Here is a 20,069-nt window from a genome sequence, read left to right as displayed (position 1 = left end):
TGGGTGGATCCCTCTTGGCCATCTGCTAGCTTGTTTAATTTGGTCTTCTTCTTACCTGGTAGTGGGATTTCCTTGATCCCACTTCTTTATTAAAACAAAAAATCTCTCCTTATTTTCCAATGAAGCAGATAGCATGCATAATAGGCTTTCTAGAAATGAAAAACCTGTAGGGGTGTCCATGCCGTCGACCCCTACTATCATAAGAAAACTAGTTATCTTAATACAATAAATTTGATAATGTCGGTGTTTTGCGTACACTGTGCGTGCGTCGTGCGTGCGTTGTACGTGCACTTTATTTGTATGATAAATAAACGACCCCATGTATCAATATTTTTGCATTTAACCATGGCTAAACAGAGGCGGACAAATGAAATTTAATATATATATATATATATATATATATATATATATATATATATATATATAACAACACAAAACAACGTCGTTTTGAGGCTGCCTAATTTTGAGCCGTGGAAGCTACCCCACTGCCCTCATGGCAGCTCCGTCATTGAGATCAGATGAATGGAGTGTTGGGATAAGCAAATTCCGAGTTTCGGTGGATACTCTTGTGGTCATCTGATCTCTTAGCTGATTCAACAAAACTTATTCACTTTGATCACTTCAGCTAACTATATATAGGGATATGTACTTCTTTGGTCTGAGCATTTCAACATCATCACTGCCAATCTCAATTAAAGAGAATATGCAATATGAAGATATTCATTGTAGTGTTTTTCTGTGTGGTGTGATGTCAACCATCTTCTTTCATTCTTGTATATGGTCATTAGACTCTTGGATGGCATGGGATAAAATTATTGTTTCTTCAAATCCACATTTCAAATTATTACTTTTATGAAAGACAATGCGAAATTGTACCGAGTAGTTAACAATTAATACTATAACTTTAATTTGGTACTCATTTGCACAACTTCCCATTGCCTCTAATTAAAATAATAATTTGGAATGCGAGTTTCGCAAACAATAATTTTTTCCCTTAACTTCCAAGGGTTTGAGTGGATGTCAAAGGTATACTATTAATTGTCAACTAAAGCGTGTTTCCATGCTCACACTATATTATATATAAGTGCTTCTGATCTTCATATATACCATCTAATATATAGTTGCTCTAGCACCAAAATCTCCCAACTCATTCTTTGTCAGGTTAAAATTAATCAAGTAGTGTACATATTTGTTCAAACCTTTTTAAATTTAAAAACATATTAAAATTAAGGAGATTTAAATTAAATTTCTTAAAATTAGGGAGAGACATAGTGCTGAATTAAAGTGAAAGCAAAGGGCAGCTGCAAATTAAGACAATGCATGGCCGCATGCAGTATATAACGAATTGTACAAAAATAAATTTTTTGATACATATATGCATGTGGACTCCATGCAAGTCCAGGACGCCACCCCCACATTCAAACGCGCCTGCTTCGCCAACCTTAATGGTTACGTACGTTGACTTTTAATCATATGCTACTCTACCTCCATTCATTCCAATTCTTTCAAACTCTCAATCAAATCTAACTAATTTAATTAAAATGAATTTTCACTTTAAAATTATTTTTTGAAAAAAAAAATATTATACGCACAATATCTTTGATTTATGGAAAATTATAGACAGCTCTAGTGATGAGTTGAACTTGAAACCTTATAATAAACAAATCAATTGTCCAATCAGGCGCTCTCATATGTAACTAATTTTGGAGTTACAAAATTTTATATCTATTGACGGTTTAATTAAACCAAAAACTTATATGTAATGCAAATTAAGCAATTTAGTATAAGTAATATTATCTTTATTTTTGGTTACATGATGATATGGAATGAGAATAATGAGGTAGCATTAGCATTAGCATGGTTGAGTTAAAGTCACATTATATTAATTATATCTTGAGAGAGACTAAATTGTATGGAAAGCTCACGCCAAAGTGTTCAGTGTATTGTTCAAAGAAGCGTGGGAAACGCACTAAAAGCGTCGCAGTTTGCTTCAGTGCGTGCCTAATTTCCCCCACTTTCCGTAGCTTTTCAACTTTGAACAAAATATATTATCACCTTTGTACTATTATGAAACTGAATTGTTTTGTTTTGTGACAAACAATACAATGGCCTTTAACAATGCAAAGCCCGCCAAGAAACCGCTTCTCTCTTTACATTCCGGCCTTTCCACCACCCTTTTCTTCGTCGTCCTTTTCACCGTCCCGGCGCTTTTCCTCCTCCACACCCCCACCATCTCCCTATGCACCGGCAGCTCCTCTTCCAAAACCCCGCCTTGGTCCGGCGATCTCCGCCGCGTTGAGTTCTCTTGGAACCGCCTAGAATTCTCCGGCGGGAAACCCCCGTTGAAGGCGCTCAAGATCGCGGTTTTCTCTAGGAAATGGCCGACCAGTGCCACGCCGGGCGGCATGGAGCGTCACGCTCACACGCTGCATACGGCGCTCGCCCGCCGCGGCCACGAGGTGCACGTCTTCACTTCTCCCCCGCCGGAACCCGCCGCGCCGGGAGAGAACGGCGGCCCTGCTCCGGTGATTCACTGGCACGACGGGGAACCGGGGCGGTGGCGCTACAACAAAGCGTGGGAACAGTTCGAAGCCGAGAACCGGAAATCCGCGTTCGACGTAATCCACTCGGAGAGCGTGGCGTTGCCCCACCACCTAGCCCGCGGCATCCCCAATCTCGCCGTGTCGTGGCACGGAATCGCCTTAGAGAGCGTCCAATCCGCCATTTTCCAAGACTTAACCCGCCGCCAAAACGAACCAATCTCCCCTGCTTTTAACCGCTCCCTCCAAACCATGATCCCCAAAGTCCTAACCGAAATCCGTTTCTTCAACAACTACGCCCACCATATAGCCATCAGCGACAGCTGCGGCGAAATCCTCCGTGACGTGTACCAAATCCCGACCAAACGAGTCCACGTCATCGTCAACGGAGTCAACGAGCACGATTTCCGTTACGATCCAACGCTATCCAGCGAATTCCGCTCCAAGATCGGACTCCCAAAAGATCCCCATTTAGTCCTCGGAATCGCCGGGAGACTAGTCAAAGACAAAGGCCACCCCATCCTTTACGAAGCCTTCTCCAAACTAATCCAAAAACACCCCAACATATACCTCGTCGTCGCAGGTTCAGGGCCGTGGGAACAGAGATACAAAGAATTGGAACCGCAGGTGGTCGTGCTAGGCTCAATGCACCCATCGGAGCTCCGCGCATTCTACAACGGAATCGATATCTTCGTGAACCCCACGCTCCGGCCACAGGGGCTCGATCTTACGCTAATGGAGGCCATGATGAGCGGAAAACCGGTAATGGCGTCGAGGTTTCCTAGCATCAAAGGTACAATCGTGGTTGAAGATGAGTTTGGGTTCATGTTTTCTCCGAATGTGGAGTCGTTGGTTGAGGCGCTGGAAACGGCGGTGGCTGAAGGTCCGGCGAGGCTAGCGAGGAGAGGAAAGGCGTGCAAGGAATATGCAGCTTCCATGTTCACTGCGACTAAAATGGCTTTGGCTTATGAGAGATTGTTTATTTGTATCAAGAATGAGACATTTTGTAACTATCCTTAGATAATTCTTTCTTTATATTCTTTTCATTTTCCTTTGATTTCAATGATGGATCGGAATTGCATAATCAGTAACAATTTAGGGGTCAAACTTAAGATTTTTTTTCTTGTAATTATTAGTAAAATTGAGTTTGGTGATGTGTGTCACGTACCGGAATTAGTACACAAAACTATAAAGTATTACCATTCACTCAAAATATTGTCATATAGACACACATGATCAGTGGACTCCATACAAGTTTTGATTTTGCGAGAAAAATCACAAAAAATTTCACCTCCCATTTGTTAAAAAACCATCTCTTAATTTTTTTTTTACTACAAAAAACCACCAACTCCGCCCTAATGAGGTTGCTCTAAGATCCATAACTAGAAAACATTAATTTTTTTTTTCTAAAAAATTGACCGTCTTTTCAAATTTTGATCATGTTTTATTTGATTATACATGTTCAGAGGTAGTGTACTCAAACTGGATTTCTCAATAAACATTATTACCCTAGACACGTTTCATGCCATAGAAAGAGGGGTCGTTGTTGTCTGTACCGTCGGAAACGCTGGCCCATATAGAAAAATATAAATATATTTGTAGACATGCAAATTTTGAAAATAACAAGCAGATTAAAAAATTATTATTCGGTCATATTTCGGGATTAGTTATTAGGTCAATTAATTATTTGGGCCATGATAATGTATTGGATTAAAATAATTGAGTTGATTTGATTGGCCTAAATAAGCTTAGATTTGGGTTGTTGAATTATCTAATTAATCAAGCCCCAATTATGATCTTATAGCCAATTGAGTGATGATAGGAGATAATTTGAATAAATCATATTATATTTGAATTTAAATAATTGTAACTAAATTCAAAGATATGATATAATCATGAACATGGACACAATTGTGGCATGGTTCATCTTGAATAATTATTGGAAGTTCTCTTAAAATCTTTGAGGTTTAAGACCCTTTCGCACAACGTTCAAAACGGATTTTACCCGCACTTTATTAATACTTATTGTAACCTGATTTCTTAAAAGTTTAATATATAAATATACAAATTCTATTCTTTAATGTTTACACTATTATATAGGGAAAAAAAAGTTTCAAGAGAATAAACTTATTTTCCTATTATTTCACTTACTTATGCGTTAATTTATAACATCAGTACAATAATAATAGAATAGCATTACTCCTCTTAATTAAAATGGTGTTATAAAACTTATTGAATTAACAACTACTATAACGAATTGAAATGCTTAAAATTTGGAGCAATCAACAAGGTTGAAGGTGATTCCATTCTCTTCCGTATAGAGTTCAAAACTGTAAACATAGAGTTTTAAAATTGTGAATATGGACCAGGGTCCACCTTGCACCTTACAAGGTGGACCCGAGTCCATGGCATAACAATCGTACCAAGGAGCAGGAGGAGGAGGAGGGTCCATCAGCCCAAAGAAGAAATTTCTGGTTCAGCAACCAAACCCAATTGGTTTCTGATGGGCCAAAAATACTCATGATCCAAGACCCAAATTGGTCCGTATGGCCCAATCAATTCAATTGCAAAAGTCCACACCATTCAGACCAATCAAAATTCTGAACAAGGCAAGCCCAACTTCAAATAATTAATATTTAATGAAATTGGCAGAGTACTATACGTTTCTGACCAGATGAAGTGGATGGTATGAATTTAATTTGTTTCAACCACTGACTCTCTACTATGGTCATTAGACCAACGGAATACATGGAATAAAATTATTGTTTGAGAAACTCGCATTTTAGGTTACGCTAATACTATACCTTTAGCCGTTAATACTATGCCTTTAGCCCTCACTCGCATAATTTCCCATTGTCTCTGGCTAAAGTAATAATTGTGCGGGTGAGTGCTAAAGGCATAGTATTACTCTCATTCACACTACTCTCAGTAATGAGAAATTGTGCGGGTGAGTGCTAAAGGTATAGTATTAACCTGTTTCACAAACAATAATTTTATCTCATGCCTTCCATGTGTCTAATGGTCATAGTAAACAGTCACTGGTCGAAACAAATTGGTCACTAACGTATAGTACTCTGCCAATTTCACGTAAATGCATGTATACCTTATAAGCTCATCAGTAGCATATTTAACAGACACCCTTGTTGCCAAGGGCATAGGGTCAAGCTGAGGACTACAGTGGATACCGCCACCCTAAAATATATATATATATATATATATATATATATATATATATATATATATATGAAATTGTAATTCAAAATATATAATTGTTTCAATAAATGTTATTTCTTATATCGTTATTGACTTATTGCCACAGAAAAAAAAAAAAGTATATATAACAGATCGATTTGCCAAGTCAACAAACCTTGACGGGGTTGACACGTCCTACCGGCCTACTGTGATAGTACTAGTAATGGACACTTAGGACTCATTTGGTTGGGGGTAATTTGCCTGTAATTAAATTTCAATTCAATGAATTGCCCAATTAAATTTCTTGTAGTATAATAAATCATGTATAAATTTGTTTAAAATAGAATAGTACGGAGTAGCAAATTTGAAACTAAATATATAAATACATATAATTTGAAGTTAATAAACTCTAATAGTATAAAATATTAAATACATAAATTTATTATTAATTTGAACTTTGAATTGATAGATTGATGTATAAATTAAAATAGAAGTAATAACGCCAGTTGGGACACTCCACCCAAACCCAACTGTTATGCATGGTTTAGTAATTTAGTTGGGCATGTGCTTCGTACTGTTGCGTGCAGTGCGGGGATAAGAGTTGGTTACACAAATGATTAAGTAATTACAAAATTTTTATTTTTTTTATTTGAGACAATCAATTATTACAATTTAAATAAAAATTGTTTATTATTATTATTATTATTAGTATTATTATTATTATTATTTTGTTTGAGACACTTAATTATTGCAATTTAAGTAAGTTTATCACGTTTTAATCTTTTGCTAGTTGGAGCTATTTCGAGTACTGGCTTCTTGTTTTCTTGTAAAAAAAAATATGTGGTGAACAACTTGAAGTCTCAATAAAATAGCATATGTATACTCCTCATAAAATATAAACTCGCACTAAGCAGGTCTCGTACAATAGATTTAATAAAAAGAATTATTGACAATGATCAATCTTATAATTTTCAAGTGTGATAATTATGATTTAACTAGTTGTCGCTTAAAATAGACTAAATTCATTAACCATGTGTGATTGTAATACTACAATCCAACCAACCTCCTAAATCCTAATAAGATTTAAAATGGGATTGTACAGGCTTCCAGCTAATACCACTCCAACATCCTAGATTCCCAGCATGTCTGTTATTCTTTTTTTTTATCCGTGTAACGGTCCAGGGTCCACCCATGTTCGCTCCGGGAGGCACGGGAGTTGGCCCAGGGGGAATCGTCACTTGTGGGAATTGAACCCGGGTTCTCCCGAAATTCCTCCCCACAAAGAGAGCTCACTTGCCACTTGAACTACCCCATTGAGTTCCAGCATGTCTGTTATGCTCTGATCTTCATTCAACTTTAAAAAAAAAAAAAAAAAAAAAAAAACCCGAATCGGTGCTTGAATTTATCTATCCGCCATCTCCAAAAACTAAACAAATTTTGTCAGTTGCCCCTTAAAGTTTCCATCTTTTGAAAGAATAAAGTTGTGCTACTATACCTATACGTGTGCATTCTTTTACCTGTATTATTACTTCATTATTAATATTAACTTTATAGGGTGTTTGGTAATTTTCCATTCATTTAAATTTTTTTTAAAATATTTTCAATAAATATATTTGAGATAAATAATGTTACTGGAAAAATAAATCAGCATGTTTGGTGTTACTTTGACTCTGTGAGAGGATGTTTGGTGTTACTTTACTTATTTTTAAAAATGTGTTCAATATGAATAACGTGGTAAAAATATTTTTTTTTTCAACAGTATAAATACGTTGTAATATTTTTATGAATGAATAAATTTGGAGTAAATTTCAGGAGAGTATGCAAATGCAATCCTCTTTTTTTTTTTTTTTTTTTTTTTTTTTTTTTTTTTTCGATAATAAAAAGTGATTGTTGAAAGCAGTTTGTCCTACCTCTACCTCGTCACTTCTCAGAAAAGCTGGTTGGTATCCTGCTGCATTTCTTGGAAACCTCCAAGACTAAGGATACTAAACCCGTGTAACTATGTTTTCAAGAAAAAGTTTCCAAACCTTTTGCCAAAAAAAAAAAAAAGATTTCCCCAAAGCCTTTAGCTTTCCGTGTCTTTCTTGCCATCCCAGGTGCATCACAATCCCAACTCTGGAATTCATAATTAACAACTTGAGTTCAACTAGTTTTGCTTACTAAATACAGGTAATGTGTTACTCTCTGCTCTCTCTCCTCTTCTCTTCTCCTTCCTATTGAATTTTTTTTTTTAACAAAAAAAATCTTGGGTTGATTGACTTTGGTATGTTAGAAAATTGCAGAATGGAGAATTTGGGAGTGCAAAAATGGGTGTATGGGTTGGCGTTTTTCATGATTCTTTTGAGAGCAGAAGGGTACTTTGTGGATATCACTTATGTTCAGAGTGCTGTGGCAAAAGGAGCAGGTGAAAATCAAACAAAGATTTATTTATTTATTTTATTATTGTTTTTGAAACTTATTTATTTATTCAAGAAAAAGTTTTGATCTTTTGATGCAATGATGGTTTTGCAGTATGTCTGGATGGAAGTCCACCAGCCTACCATTTTGACCCAGGATCTGGAGAAGGAATTAACAATTGGTTAATCCATTTTGAGGTTTACACTCACTTTCTTATTAATATAATAGCTTTACACTCATATTCTCAGGACTTGTAAGATTGAGTAGGAGTAATTGATCATTCAATTACTATATGCCGATTAGATTAGAGTTTCTTGCAATTAAGTGCTATGGAACTCTGGGATTCTTTTGGTTTTGGATATACCATTTTCAAAATCTTTACTGTTCATTAGGATTGTGAAAATTAGAGCTAAATTTCCTTTACAGAAATTGTGATGTTGAAAAGATTAGGCATTGATAAGAGAGAAATTAAACAAAGAACTTATTAGCTTGTTCAGTTCTTTGAATGTGTCACAACAGTGTTGATTAAGTACTGGATGGATGCCTCGAATGGCTTTCCCACTTTACACTCAAAAAGAAGTTTTCCTGTTTGGTTTCGAGTTTAGGGAGGAGCGTGGTGCAATAATGTCACTACTTGCCTTGCTCGTAAGGAAACTCGATTGGGGTCTTCAACCAAAATGGTAAAGCAATTTTCTTTTGGAGGGCTCCTGGGTAGCCATCCCAAGAGGAATCCCGGTAATTTTTCATTCTTCATCTGATCTACACGCTTCTTCTTATGGTGTATGCCCGTATTGTCCTAATTGATCATATTCTAAATTTTCAGACTTCTACAACTGGAACCGAATCAAGGTTAGGTATTGTGATGGATCATCGTTTACTGGGGATGTTGAGGCAGTAAACCCGGTATGCATTTGTGCCAATAGATCATTTGCTTTGCTCGAGCAATTGTCTTTCTTTTGAAAAGTTAGAATTCAAGATGGTTACAGATTCCTACCGATAATTTATGGGTGCTAATGGACATAATATATTATACTGCCAGAAAACCAATCTTCACTTCAGAGGTGCAAGAGTGTTTGTCGCTGTTATAGAAGACTTATTAGCCAAAGGAATGAACAATGCAAAAAATGTACAGTCTCTCGCTCGCTCGCTCACTCTCACATGAGCACAGCCATCTCATTTGTATCAGCTAACAAAAATTTTACGATGTAGGCTATTATTTCTGGATGTTCTGCCGGAGGATTGACTTCAATATTGCATTGTGACAAATTTAAAACTCTCCTCCCAGCTAGTACTAAAGTAAAATGTCTTGCAGATGCGGGTTACTTCATTAACGCGTAAGATTTCTTATCAAACATGTGTGTTTTTGTAACCATTACATCTATCTATGATTCTATGCTGCTAATGATGTCGGTTCTTTTTTTTTTTTTTTCATAGGATGGATGTTTCTCATGCGGCACATATTGAACAGTTTTACAATGATGTTGTTACAACACATGTATGTTTAATCATTTCTGTGATTTTATTTAGCTGGTTCCCACATTGAATTACGCAAGTTAGAAAAGAATTTGATATGTATCCTTTTTCAGGGGTCAGCCAAGAATTTGCCTACTTCGTGTACATCAAAGATGAATCCGGGGTTGGTAAGAGCAGTCATTTCTGGACTTCATTAGCCCCGGTTTGTAGCGCATCTAATACCAATACACCTTGTTGTGTTGCTGTTTCAGTGTTTTTTCCCACAAAATATGGCACCAACTCTTCAGACGCCTCTGTTCCTAGTCAATGCAGCTTATGATTACTGGCAGGTCGAATTTTTCTGTTCTTTTTCATTTATGCTTCTTTTGTTCAGCTTTCTATCACATAAACTATTTCACTAGTTGAGTATTTGTGATAGATTTTTCCCTATTTATCTGTCTTGAATATTTTTTTTTTGAAAGAATCTGTCTTGAATATAATCATTTTTTAGTAGATAATCTTAGAATACTAGGGAATATGTGGTCGATGTGCAGATTGCTCCTCTGTTATATGTTAAGCAATTCGCTGTTTCAGTCCTATGTTAAGAAATAATTCATTGGTATTTCTTTCGGCTTTCTGACTTGGAATTGTTGGAGTTTCAGATAAAGAACATCTTGGCTCCCGGGGTTGCTGATCCCCAGGGGACATGGCATAGCTGCAAGCTTGACATATTGAAATGCTCTGATAGTCAGCTTGGCATAATGCAAGGTTACTTATCTCTAATTAAAGCATGTGTTTCATCTCAACTAAAAGCCTAAGCTGATAGTTGGATTGCATATGTTATATTTATGCGATACCAAATTAAAGCATGTGTTCCATCTCAACTAAAAACCTAAGCTGATAGTTGGACTGGACATATTATATTTATGCTCACATCTCTATCAAGCTAACTCGTACTATCATTATTTCGAATGACCAATTTTACACTCGACTTTTTGAGTGGTTTCCAGGTTTCAGGCTGGAGTTCCTGAAGGCATTAGGTGCAGTAGCCAATTCTCCATCGACAGGATTCTTCATCAACTCCTGCTACGCCCACTGTCAGACCGGAGTCCAGGAGACATGGCTCAGGGACGACTCTCCAATGTTGGATGGCAAGGTAACCTCGACATCAGCTAACCTTTTTCCTTAGATTTCCCATCGAATTTCTTGCACCCTATAATTGCAATTAACTGTTTGCAGAGCATTGCCAACGCAGTTGGAGACTGGTACTATGACCGAAGCCCATTCCAGAAGATCGATTGCCCTTATCCTTGTGACAAAACATGCCACAACCGCGTATTCGAATAACCATTCTTAATTAATTAATATATCATTACACCTCTTAATTAAAATGATGTTATAAAACATATTGAATTAACGAATAACGACTACTATAGTCCAAAACACATAACAAATTGAAATGCTTAAAATTTGGAGCAATCAACAGGCTTGAAGGTGACGACATTCTCTTCCATATCAAATCTAACAGTCGAAGATGGATGTACCATCCTTGCATATTAGTTGGAATAAGAGATGGCCTTTTTTTATTTGTTCGAATAATTTATTATGAGTTGACAACTCTACATCACCTCCCACGAAATGTGGGACAATTTTTGACACTTTTAATTTTTACACTTGTTGTCGAGTTTCAAAAAGTCTAGAACTGAGGATCATATGATCTATCAGAATTCCCGGATCTATTTCATCAACTACGATTTCATACAATCGAACACATTTAACGGGACGTGTGTGACTGTCGTCCTTGAATCAATGATAATGGTGTTGTAGGATGGAAGGGGATCGAGATCGATGGACCATTATATTGAAATGATCAACATACTTGTTAATACAATTCGTACACATACATTTTTCAACCATTATAATCCAAAAACAAAAAGAAAAAAAAAGATGATTTTACTCTTTTTCAACATTTTCGGGATCATGTGACCTAAAAGCCACAAGAAAGTAAAACATTCATTTTCAATTCATTTAGTGCACTACGCTTAGTACCTTAGTTATCTTACCAAATTGTCATTTAATCTAGCCACTTTGGTGAGTAATAGATTATATAAGAAAAGATAAAATTAAACAAATTAAATTTAGGAGAAATAACTTTTAACTATGCAAATAACAAAAATGGATATGATTATTCTCCCACTACATTTAATATATCTACCATAATTTAATACCTCAACCAAGGATACTAAAAGTGAAGCCCAATATACTTTAATGATTAAATATTTAATCTAACTAATTAAATTATGATTCAAAAATCAGTTTTAAAACATTTAACAGTGCAAAACAGATTAAAAGATCATCTGTCCAAATTAGCTCAAAATACATACAAATGTTACATAAAATTACAAATGTTTTTGTTATTCTTCCATATTTGATAGAGTTTTAACACTACAAACCACCACCACCACTGCATCAATAGAGTGGTAGGATAAGCTACGCAATTTCCACTCTTGGCTCTCTGCTACCTCATTCAACAAACCTCAGCTGACTATATATAGGGATACTTGTTTGCATGGTTCAAGAACCTCATCATCATCATAATTATGATCAATTTATCACCAATTTGTCCATTTCGTTTGTGATGATAAAAAGAAAAGAAAAAAAAAAACTCAAAAGGGTATATATATATGTAGCTACTCAGATTTCTCAAATGATCCAATCGCCATTACTGGTTCTTTGCATGCTGTGGAGATCGAGAGGCATCGCCGTTGTCTGTGTGGAGTATCCACTCTAGTCTTCACTTGATGGTATGAGCTTTAAAAGGTATACATATACTTTTCAATTGTTAAATATAAGTACATGAAATTGGTAGAGTACTCCTTACTAAATAATAATATTACGTTGTTGTGTAGGTGTTTTGCGTGCACTGTGCGTGCGTCATGCGTGCGTTGTGCGTGCACTTTCCTTGTATGATAAAAAATGACCTCATTTATCAATATTCTTGCATTTAACCAAGCGGTGGCCAGACAGAGGCGGGCAAATGAAATTAAGTACTACTAGGGGTGCCTTCCCCGGTTGCTGAATTGCGGTATATAAAGTGTGTAATGTTCTCGGGTGTCCTGGATCCTCTATTCTCAAAGAATATTACACACTTTATATGCTGCAGTTCGGAAACCGGGAGAGGCACCCCTAGCAGTACTGAACCGGCCAGCGGCCGTGGATGCAACATGGCTACCGTGGCCTATCGTGTCCGTGACTCACCAAAATGGCACTCCAGAGGCATCATAGTAAAATCTGGCACCTATTATTTTTCTAATAAGGATCCACCAAAGTTTATATAAGTTGATAAACTACTAACTACTCAAATGCAGCGAACCTTGTACATGAAACTAGCTTGTCTTCTCGTTTATTACTTATTACAATTGATATAGGACTCTGCCAATAAAAAAACAAAAATATATATATATGACAGAGTACTGTACTATACTGTAAATGTATCTTGATGTAGTCCAGGCACTGTATGGGATAATATACACAGGGCCGGCCCTGAGGGGGTTCAGGGTGGGCGCCTGCCCAGGACCCATCACTATAGGGGGCCATAAGCCATAAGATATATGGAGTATTATGGGTTGACTTCATGTGAGACAACATCTTCCCGTGAGATGGTGAGACACAACGTGAGTGCACACAGTTTACTTTATGAATGCACACACCTTAAACTGTGTGTACTCATGTTGGGATAAGTGCACATACTCTAGGCTGTGTGCATTTGTGTAGTAAACTGTGTGCACTCACGTTGTGTCTCACCGGACCTATATACACCCACACCCACCGCTTACGCCGCCCAACCGCCCAGGAGTATAAGGGTCGCCGGTCGGGCCTACGCCACACCAACCACTCAAATACTTAAAGATTTTCGATTGATTTATTCGGATTGATTGATTCATATAAGTGCCAGCTACTTTTGTTCCTTTTTTTTTTGTTAAGATCGAATTTATAATAATTTTTTTTATACAATATCGCCTAAAAAATATTCATCCGGAAGTGAAAAAAGAAAAAAGAAGTAAACAAATTGATCATCCGAAAACAAATTCTTCATATAGGGGCATGGTTGAAAAAATTGCTAGGTGCTCCTCGGGCGCTCGGGGAGCGCTTAGCGCCTAGGATGCCTAGGCGGGAATTAATTGGCGCATAGGCACCCGTGTATTTGTTTTTTTATTTTTTTAAAATTTATATAAGTACTTTTAATTTTTTAAAGACTAATAATTATACATTATATAATACTTTAATAGTTAATACTAAAATATTGAATATTAACCTAAAACATATCTAGAGTTTGTACAATTTAGAGTTATTTCGCTCAAAACGATGCTGTTTTGAGTGAAATAACCCATTAAAAAGAAGAACAATAGTTAATTGGTCAACTAGGTGGCCTATAAGGCCTAGGCGGTTAGCGCTTAAGCGGCCTAGGCGGTCAACGCTTAAGCGGTCGCCTAACCAGCCAGGCGCCTAGACCACTATTTAAGGTAATACGCTAGGCGGTCTACCAACACCTAGCGCCTAGGCGGGGATTAATTGGCGCCTAGGCGGGATTTTTGTAACATTATATAGGGGTCCTTTTTTAAATTTCGCCCAGGGGCCTACAAAACCTTTGGACCGGTCCTGAATATACATGCATCATTTTTCATTTATGTATTATATTATTTATCCTCAAATTGACAATGGTTTGGAATTATTGAGAGTAATGTGGATGAGATGTTCACATGACATTTCTTATATATGTCTCCTAATGTTTGTTTTCTTTTTTTGACCGTAATTAAGAGAGAATAGATGGGCCAACAGAAATTTAATAATGCTATAAAATACACTGCACATATAACATGCATGGGTCCAACACGCCCCACTATCAACCTTACAAGAAAAAAAAAATTATTGAAATTTATAGATATTTGTAATTATTTACTGCATAACTATATGTTGGAAGTATATTTTTTTTTTAAATATTCTTGTAGTATAATAAATCATGTATAAATTTGTTTAAAATAGAACAGTACGGAGTAGCAAATTTGAAATTAAATATATAAATACATATAATTTGAAGTTAATAAACTCTAATAGTATAAAATATTAAATACATAAATTTATTATTAATTTGAACTTTTAATTGATAGATTGATGTATAAATTAAAATAGGAGAATTTTTTTTTTTTGAAATGAAAATAGGAGAATTACTAACGCCAATTGGGACACTCCACCCAAACCCAACAGTTTTGCAATGGTTTAGTAATTTAGTTGGGCATGTGCTTTGTACTGTTGCGTGCAGTGCGGGGATAAGAAAAGAAATTAAGAAATGCAACTATCTATGTAGAATGAAACATCTAACCTACAAAACTAGTGTTTGAATGGATCCACACATACACTTACCATTGTCTTCAACTCTTCTGGGTGGCTGACAGCTCACTTCACTACTCATGGTTCTAAATTACTTGTGTGCCCCGCGCCCTGGTTATGATTGGTAAGTTGCATTTAACGGCACAACTCTAAGAAAGTTGGTTGTATAATTGGTTAAGTAATTGCAAAGTCTTTTATTTTTCTTGGTTTGAGACCGTCGGTTATTGCAATTTAAATAAAAGTTGTTTATTATTATTATTATTATTATTATTTTGTTTGAGACAATTTAGTTTATCTTATTGTAATCTTTTTGCTAGTTAGAATTACTTTGAGTAGTGACTCTGTGTTTTCTCGTAAAAAAAATATGTGGTGAACAACTTGAAGTCTCAATAAAATAGCATCCATACCACACATAAAATATAAATTCACACTAAACAAGTCTCGTATAATAGATTTAATAAAAAAAAATATTGACAATGATCAAAACCATAACTTTCAAGTGTGATAATTATGTTTTGACTAATTGTGACTTAAAATAGACTGAATTCATTAACCATGTGTGATTGTAATAATACAATCCGACCAATCAACCTCCTAAATCCTAATCCTCGTTAAATTGAATGCAGAACGCGTAGAACGATAAGATTCAAAATGGGATTGTACAGGCTTCCAGCTAATACCACTCCGACATCCTAGATTCCCAGCATGTCTGTTATGCTCTGATCTTCATTCAACTTAAAAAAAACAAAAAAAAAAAAACAAAAAGAAAAAAAAAAAAAAAAAGGAATCGGTGCTTGAATTTATCTATCCGCCATCTCCATAGTCAACAAATTTTGTCGGTTGCCCCTTAAAGTTTCCATCTTTTGAAAAAATAAAGTTGTGCTACTATACCTATACGTGTGCATTCTTTTACCTGTATTATTACTTCATTATTAATATCAACTTTATAGGGTGTTTGGTAATTTTTCATTCATTTAAATTTTCAAAAAAATATTTTCAATAAATATATTTAATGTAAGTAATGTTACTGAAACAATTAATCAACATGTTTGGTGTTACTCTGAGAGAGGACATTTGATACTTTCTCATCAATTAAATTTTAGGAAAAATTATTATTATTATTTTACTTATTTTAAAAAAGTTGTTCAATATAAATAACGTGGTAAAAATATATATTTTTTCAACAGTATAAATACGGAGTAAAATTTATTATGAATTAATAAATTTGGACTAAATTTCACGAGAGTATGCACTATGCAATACTTTTTTCCGTTAATAAAAAGTGATTGTTGAAAGCACTTTGTCCTCGCTCTACCTCGTCACTTCTCAGAAAAGCTGGTTCGAATCCTGCTGCATTTCTTGGAAACCTCTAGACTAAGGATACTAAACCCGTGTAACTAAGTTTCCAAAGCCTTTTGCGAAAAAAAAAAAAAAAAAAGGTTTCCAAAGCCTTTAGCTTTCCGTGTCTTTATTGCCATCCCATCCCAGGTACATCACAATCCCAACTCTGGAATTTATAATATTCATAATTAACAACTTGAGTTCAACTAGTTTTGCTTACTAAATACACTCAATACAGGTAATGTGTTACTCTCTGCTCTCTCTTCTCTTCTCTTCTCTTCTCTTCTCCTTCCTATTTAATTTTTTTTAAAAAAAAAATCTTGGGTTGATTGACTTTGGTATGTTAGAAAATTGCAGAATGGAGAATTTGGGAGTGCAAAAATGGGTGTATGGGTTGGCGTTTTTCATGATTCTTTTGAGAGCAGAAGGCTTCTTTGTGGATATCACTTATGTTCAGAGTGCTGTGGCAAAAGGAGCAGGTGAAACTAAGACTCTCTAACAAAGATTTATTTATTTTATTATTTTTTTTTTGAAACTTATTTATTTATTCAAGAAAAAGTTTTAATCTTTTGATGCAATGATGGTTTTGCAGTGTGTCTGGATGGAAGTCCACCAGCCTACCATTTTGACCCAGGATCTGGAGAAGGAATTAACAATTGGTTAATCCATTTTGAGGTTTACACTCACTTTCTTATTAATATAATAGCTTTACATTCTCAGGACTTGTAAGATTGAGTAGGAGTAATTGATTATACAATTACTATATGCAGCAGATTAGATTAATGTTTCTTGGAAGCGCTATGGAACTCTGGGATTCTTTTGGTTTTGGATATACCATTTTCAAAATCTTTACTGTTCATTAGGATTATGAAAATTAGAGCTAAATTTCCTTTACAGAAATTGTGATATTGAAAAGATCAGTTCTTTGAATGTGTCACAACAGTGTTCATTAAGTACTGGATGCATCAAATGGCTTTCCCACTTTACACTCAAAAGAAGTTTTCATGTTTCGTTTCGAGTTTTAGGGAGGAGCGTGGTGCAATAATGTCACTACTTGCCTTGCTCGTAAGGAAACTCGATTGGGGTCTTCAACGAAAATGGTAAAGCAGGTTGCTTTTTCAGGGCTCCTGGGTAACCATCCCAAGAGGAATCCCGGTAATTTTTCATTCTTCATCTACACAGTTCTTCTTATGGTGTATGCCCATATTGTCCTGTCCTAATTGATCATATTCTAAACTTTCAGACTTCTACAACTGGAACCGAATCAAGGTTAGGTATTGTGATGGATCATCGTTTACTGGGGATGTTGAGGCAGTAAACCCGGTATGCATTTGTGCCAATACATCATTTGCTTTGCTCCAAATGATACCTCTAGCAATCTGTCTTTCTTTTGATGAGTTAGAATTCAAGATGGTTACAGATTCCTATCGATAATTTATGGGTGCTAATGGACATAATATATTATACTGCCAGAAAACCAATCTTCACTTCAGAGGTGCAAGAGTGTTTGTCGCTGTTATAGAAGACTTATTAGCCAAAGGAATGAAGAATGCAAAAAATGTACAGTCTCTCTCTCGCTCTCTCACATGAGTACCGCTATCCCTTTTGTAGCAGCTAACAAAAATGTTACGATGTAGGCTATAATTTCTGGATGTTCTGCGGGAGGATTGACTTCAATATTGCACTGTGACAAATTTAAAACTCTCCTCCCAGCGAGTACTAAAGTAAAATGTCTTGCAGATGCGGGTTACTTCATTAACGCGTAAGATTTCTCATCAAACGTGTGTTTTTGTAACCATTACATCTATCTATGATTCTATGCTGCTAACAATGTTGGTTCTTTTTTTCCATAGGATGGATGTTTCTCGTGCGGCACATATTGAACAGTTCTACAATGATGTTGTTACAACGCATGTATGTTTAATCAATCCTGTGATTTTTTTTAGCTGGTTCCCGCATTGAATTACGGAAGTTAGAAAGGAATTTGATATGGATCGTTTTTCAGGGGTCAGCCAAGAATTTGCCTACTTCGTGTACATCAAAGATGAATCCGGGATTGGTAAGAACAGTCATTTCTGGACTTCAGTAGCCCCGGTTTATATTGCATCTAATACCAATACACCTTATTGCTGTTGCAGTGTTTTTTCCCGCAAAATATGGCACCAACTATTCAGACGCCTCTGTTCCTAGTCAATGCAGCTTATGATTCCTGGCAGGTTGAAATGTTTCTGTTCTTCTTCATTTATGCTTCTTTTGTTCAGCTTTCTATCAGATAAACTATTTCACCAGTCGAGTATTTGTGATTGATTTTCCCCTATTTATCTGTCTTGAATATAATCATTTTTTATATATTTGCACAAAATATCTAACCTCACCTAAGATAATCTTAGAATACTAGGGAATATATGGTTGATGTGCAGATTGCTCCTCTGTTATATTTTAAGCAATTCGCTGTTTCAGTCCTATGTTAAGAAATAATTCATTGGTATTTCTTTCGGCTTTCTGACTTGGAATTGTTGGAGTTTCAGATAAAGAACATCTTGGTTCCCGGGGTTGCTGATCCCCACGGGACATGGCATAGCTGCAAGCTTGACATATTGAAATGCTCTGATAGTCAGCTTGGCATAATGCAAGGTTAATTACCACTTATCTCTATCAAGCTATAACTCCCTACTATCATTCTTTGTTCCTTTATCGAATGACCAAATTTACACTCGACTTTTTGAGTCGTTTCCAGGTTTCAGGCTGGAGTTCCTCAAGGCATTAGGTGCAGTAGCCAATTCTCCGTCGAGAGGATTCTTCATCAACTCGTGCTACGCCCACTGTCAGACCGAAGTCCAGGAGACATGGCACAGGGACGACTCTCCTATGTTGGCTGGCAAGGTAACCTCGAGATCAGCTAACCTTTTTCCTTAGATTTCCCATAGAATTTCTTTCACTGTCTGCACCCACCCTACAGTTGCAAATATGCAATTAACTGTTTGCTCGAAAACCTTTGATCTGCTGCAGAGCATTGCCAACGCAGTTGGAGACTGGTACTACGACAGAACCCCATTCCAGAAGATCGATTGCCCTTATCCTTGTGACAAAACATGCCACAATCGCGTATTCGAATAAGCCTTCTTTGGGAACCTTTTACTCCAAGTAGTGAAGATTCCCAGAAGGAGATGTGGGAAAGTGTTTGTTGTTGTTGATGATGATGATATATCTCAAGTGTTCAGAATAAAGGAATCACACCATTGCAGAGGTATCTTGGTGTCTTGTCTCTAATCCTCAAATTTGTACCTTAATAATTGTAATTGAGTAGTACTTGTTTCAATGGTATCCTGCCTACAAGTTAGGAGATTTGGATACAATGAAGAGGAAAGGAAAATGTTATTTGTAATTTTTAATCCAATCAACTTTAGCACAAAAATAATATAATGGCCTTACTATTTTAGAAAAGTGGTATTGAGTATTTATTTATTTGGATAAAGAAAATTGTTCCAACAAGACAGACAGGATAACATGAATTTCATTATCAACTTTAAAATTTCAACTTAGATCTATCCTCCATCCTCATCTTTCTGATAGATGCATGCATATATGCTGTATGAGTATGATCGCTTTATTTTATTGAGAGAAGGGCCCCCCCAACTCCCAATTTCTTAATTATGTATTACAAAATAAACCACATAAAATGCTACATTTTTCTAATATTATATTATTATCGCAAAAAAAAAAAAAAAGACGTCTTAAAATTCTATTATTGTTACATAT

At 35.9% G+C, this 20,069-nt stretch overlaps 3 protein-coding genes and 1 long non-coding RNA gene across 6 annotated transcripts; all 4 read left to right on the top strand.

Moving 5' to 3' along the window:
- Positions 1–2,086: 2,086 nt before the first annotated feature.
- LOC116021939 (D-inositol 3-phosphate glycosyltransferase) lies at positions 2,087–3,703 on the top strand. Its single transcript, XM_031262472.1, has one exon. It carries the CDS (start codon positions 2,106–2,108, stop codon positions 3,558–3,560), a length of 1,455 nt encoding a protein of 484 aa, XP_031118332.1. The 5' UTR covers positions 2,087–2,105; the 3' UTR covers positions 3,561–3,703.
- Positions 3,704–7,748: 4,045 nt separating this feature from the next.
- On the top strand, positions 7,749–19,754 carry LOC116022308 (pectin acetylesterase 8-like). The gene is made up of 14 exons (XM_031262954.1): positions 7,749–7,901; positions 8,015–8,136; positions 8,244–8,326; positions 8,735–8,864; positions 8,953–9,032; positions 9,169–9,255; positions 9,339–9,463; positions 9,564–9,624; positions 9,716–9,769; positions 9,854–9,931; positions 10,244–10,349; positions 10,592–10,737; positions 10,821–10,903; positions 19,403–19,754. Exons 2-14 carry the CDS (start codon positions 8,016–8,018, stop codon positions 19,425–19,427), a joined length of 1,179 nt encoding a protein of 392 aa, XP_031118814.1. The 5' UTR covers positions 7,749–7,901; position 8,015; the 3' UTR covers positions 19,428–19,754.
- LOC116022309 lies at positions 12,191–13,071 on the top strand. The gene is made up of 2 exons (XR_004099170.1): positions 12,191–12,401; positions 12,491–13,071. It is a non-coding gene; the product is annotated as an uncharacterized LOC116022309 (long non-coding RNA).
- LOC116022307 (pectin acetylesterase 8-like) lies at positions 16,249–19,754 on the top strand. 3 transcript variants are annotated; one of them, XM_031262952.1, is made up of 13 exons: positions 16,249–16,457; positions 16,658–16,789; positions 16,903–16,985; positions 17,336–17,465; positions 17,554–17,633; positions 17,784–17,870; positions 17,948–18,072; positions 18,164–18,224; positions 18,316–18,369; positions 18,449–18,526; positions 18,839–18,944; positions 19,048–19,193; positions 19,320–19,754. In XM_031262952.1, exons 2-13 carry the CDS (start codon positions 16,669–16,671, stop codon positions 19,425–19,427), a joined length of 1,179 nt encoding a protein of 392 aa, XP_031118812.1. In that variant the 5' UTR covers positions 16,249–16,457; positions 16,658–16,668; the 3' UTR covers positions 19,428–19,754. The 3 variants fall into 3 exon arrangements, with proteins under 3 accessions (XP_031118812.1, XP_031118811.1, XP_031118810.1); XM_031262951.1 differs by having other exon boundaries at positions 16,250–16,457; positions 16,668–16,789; XM_031262950.1 differs by having other exon boundaries at positions 16,250–16,548; positions 16,668–16,789.
- Positions 19,755–20,069: the final 315 nt, after the last annotated feature.

Source organism: Ipomoea triloba, chromosome 6 (assembly GCF_003576645.1).
Source record: "Ipomoea triloba cultivar NCNSP0323 chromosome 6, ASM357664v1".
NCBI classification, from domain to species: Eukaryota; Viridiplantae; Streptophyta; class Magnoliopsida; order Solanales; family Convolvulaceae; genus Ipomoea; species Ipomoea triloba.
This window is presented reverse-complemented; position numbering and strand designations above follow the sequence as displayed.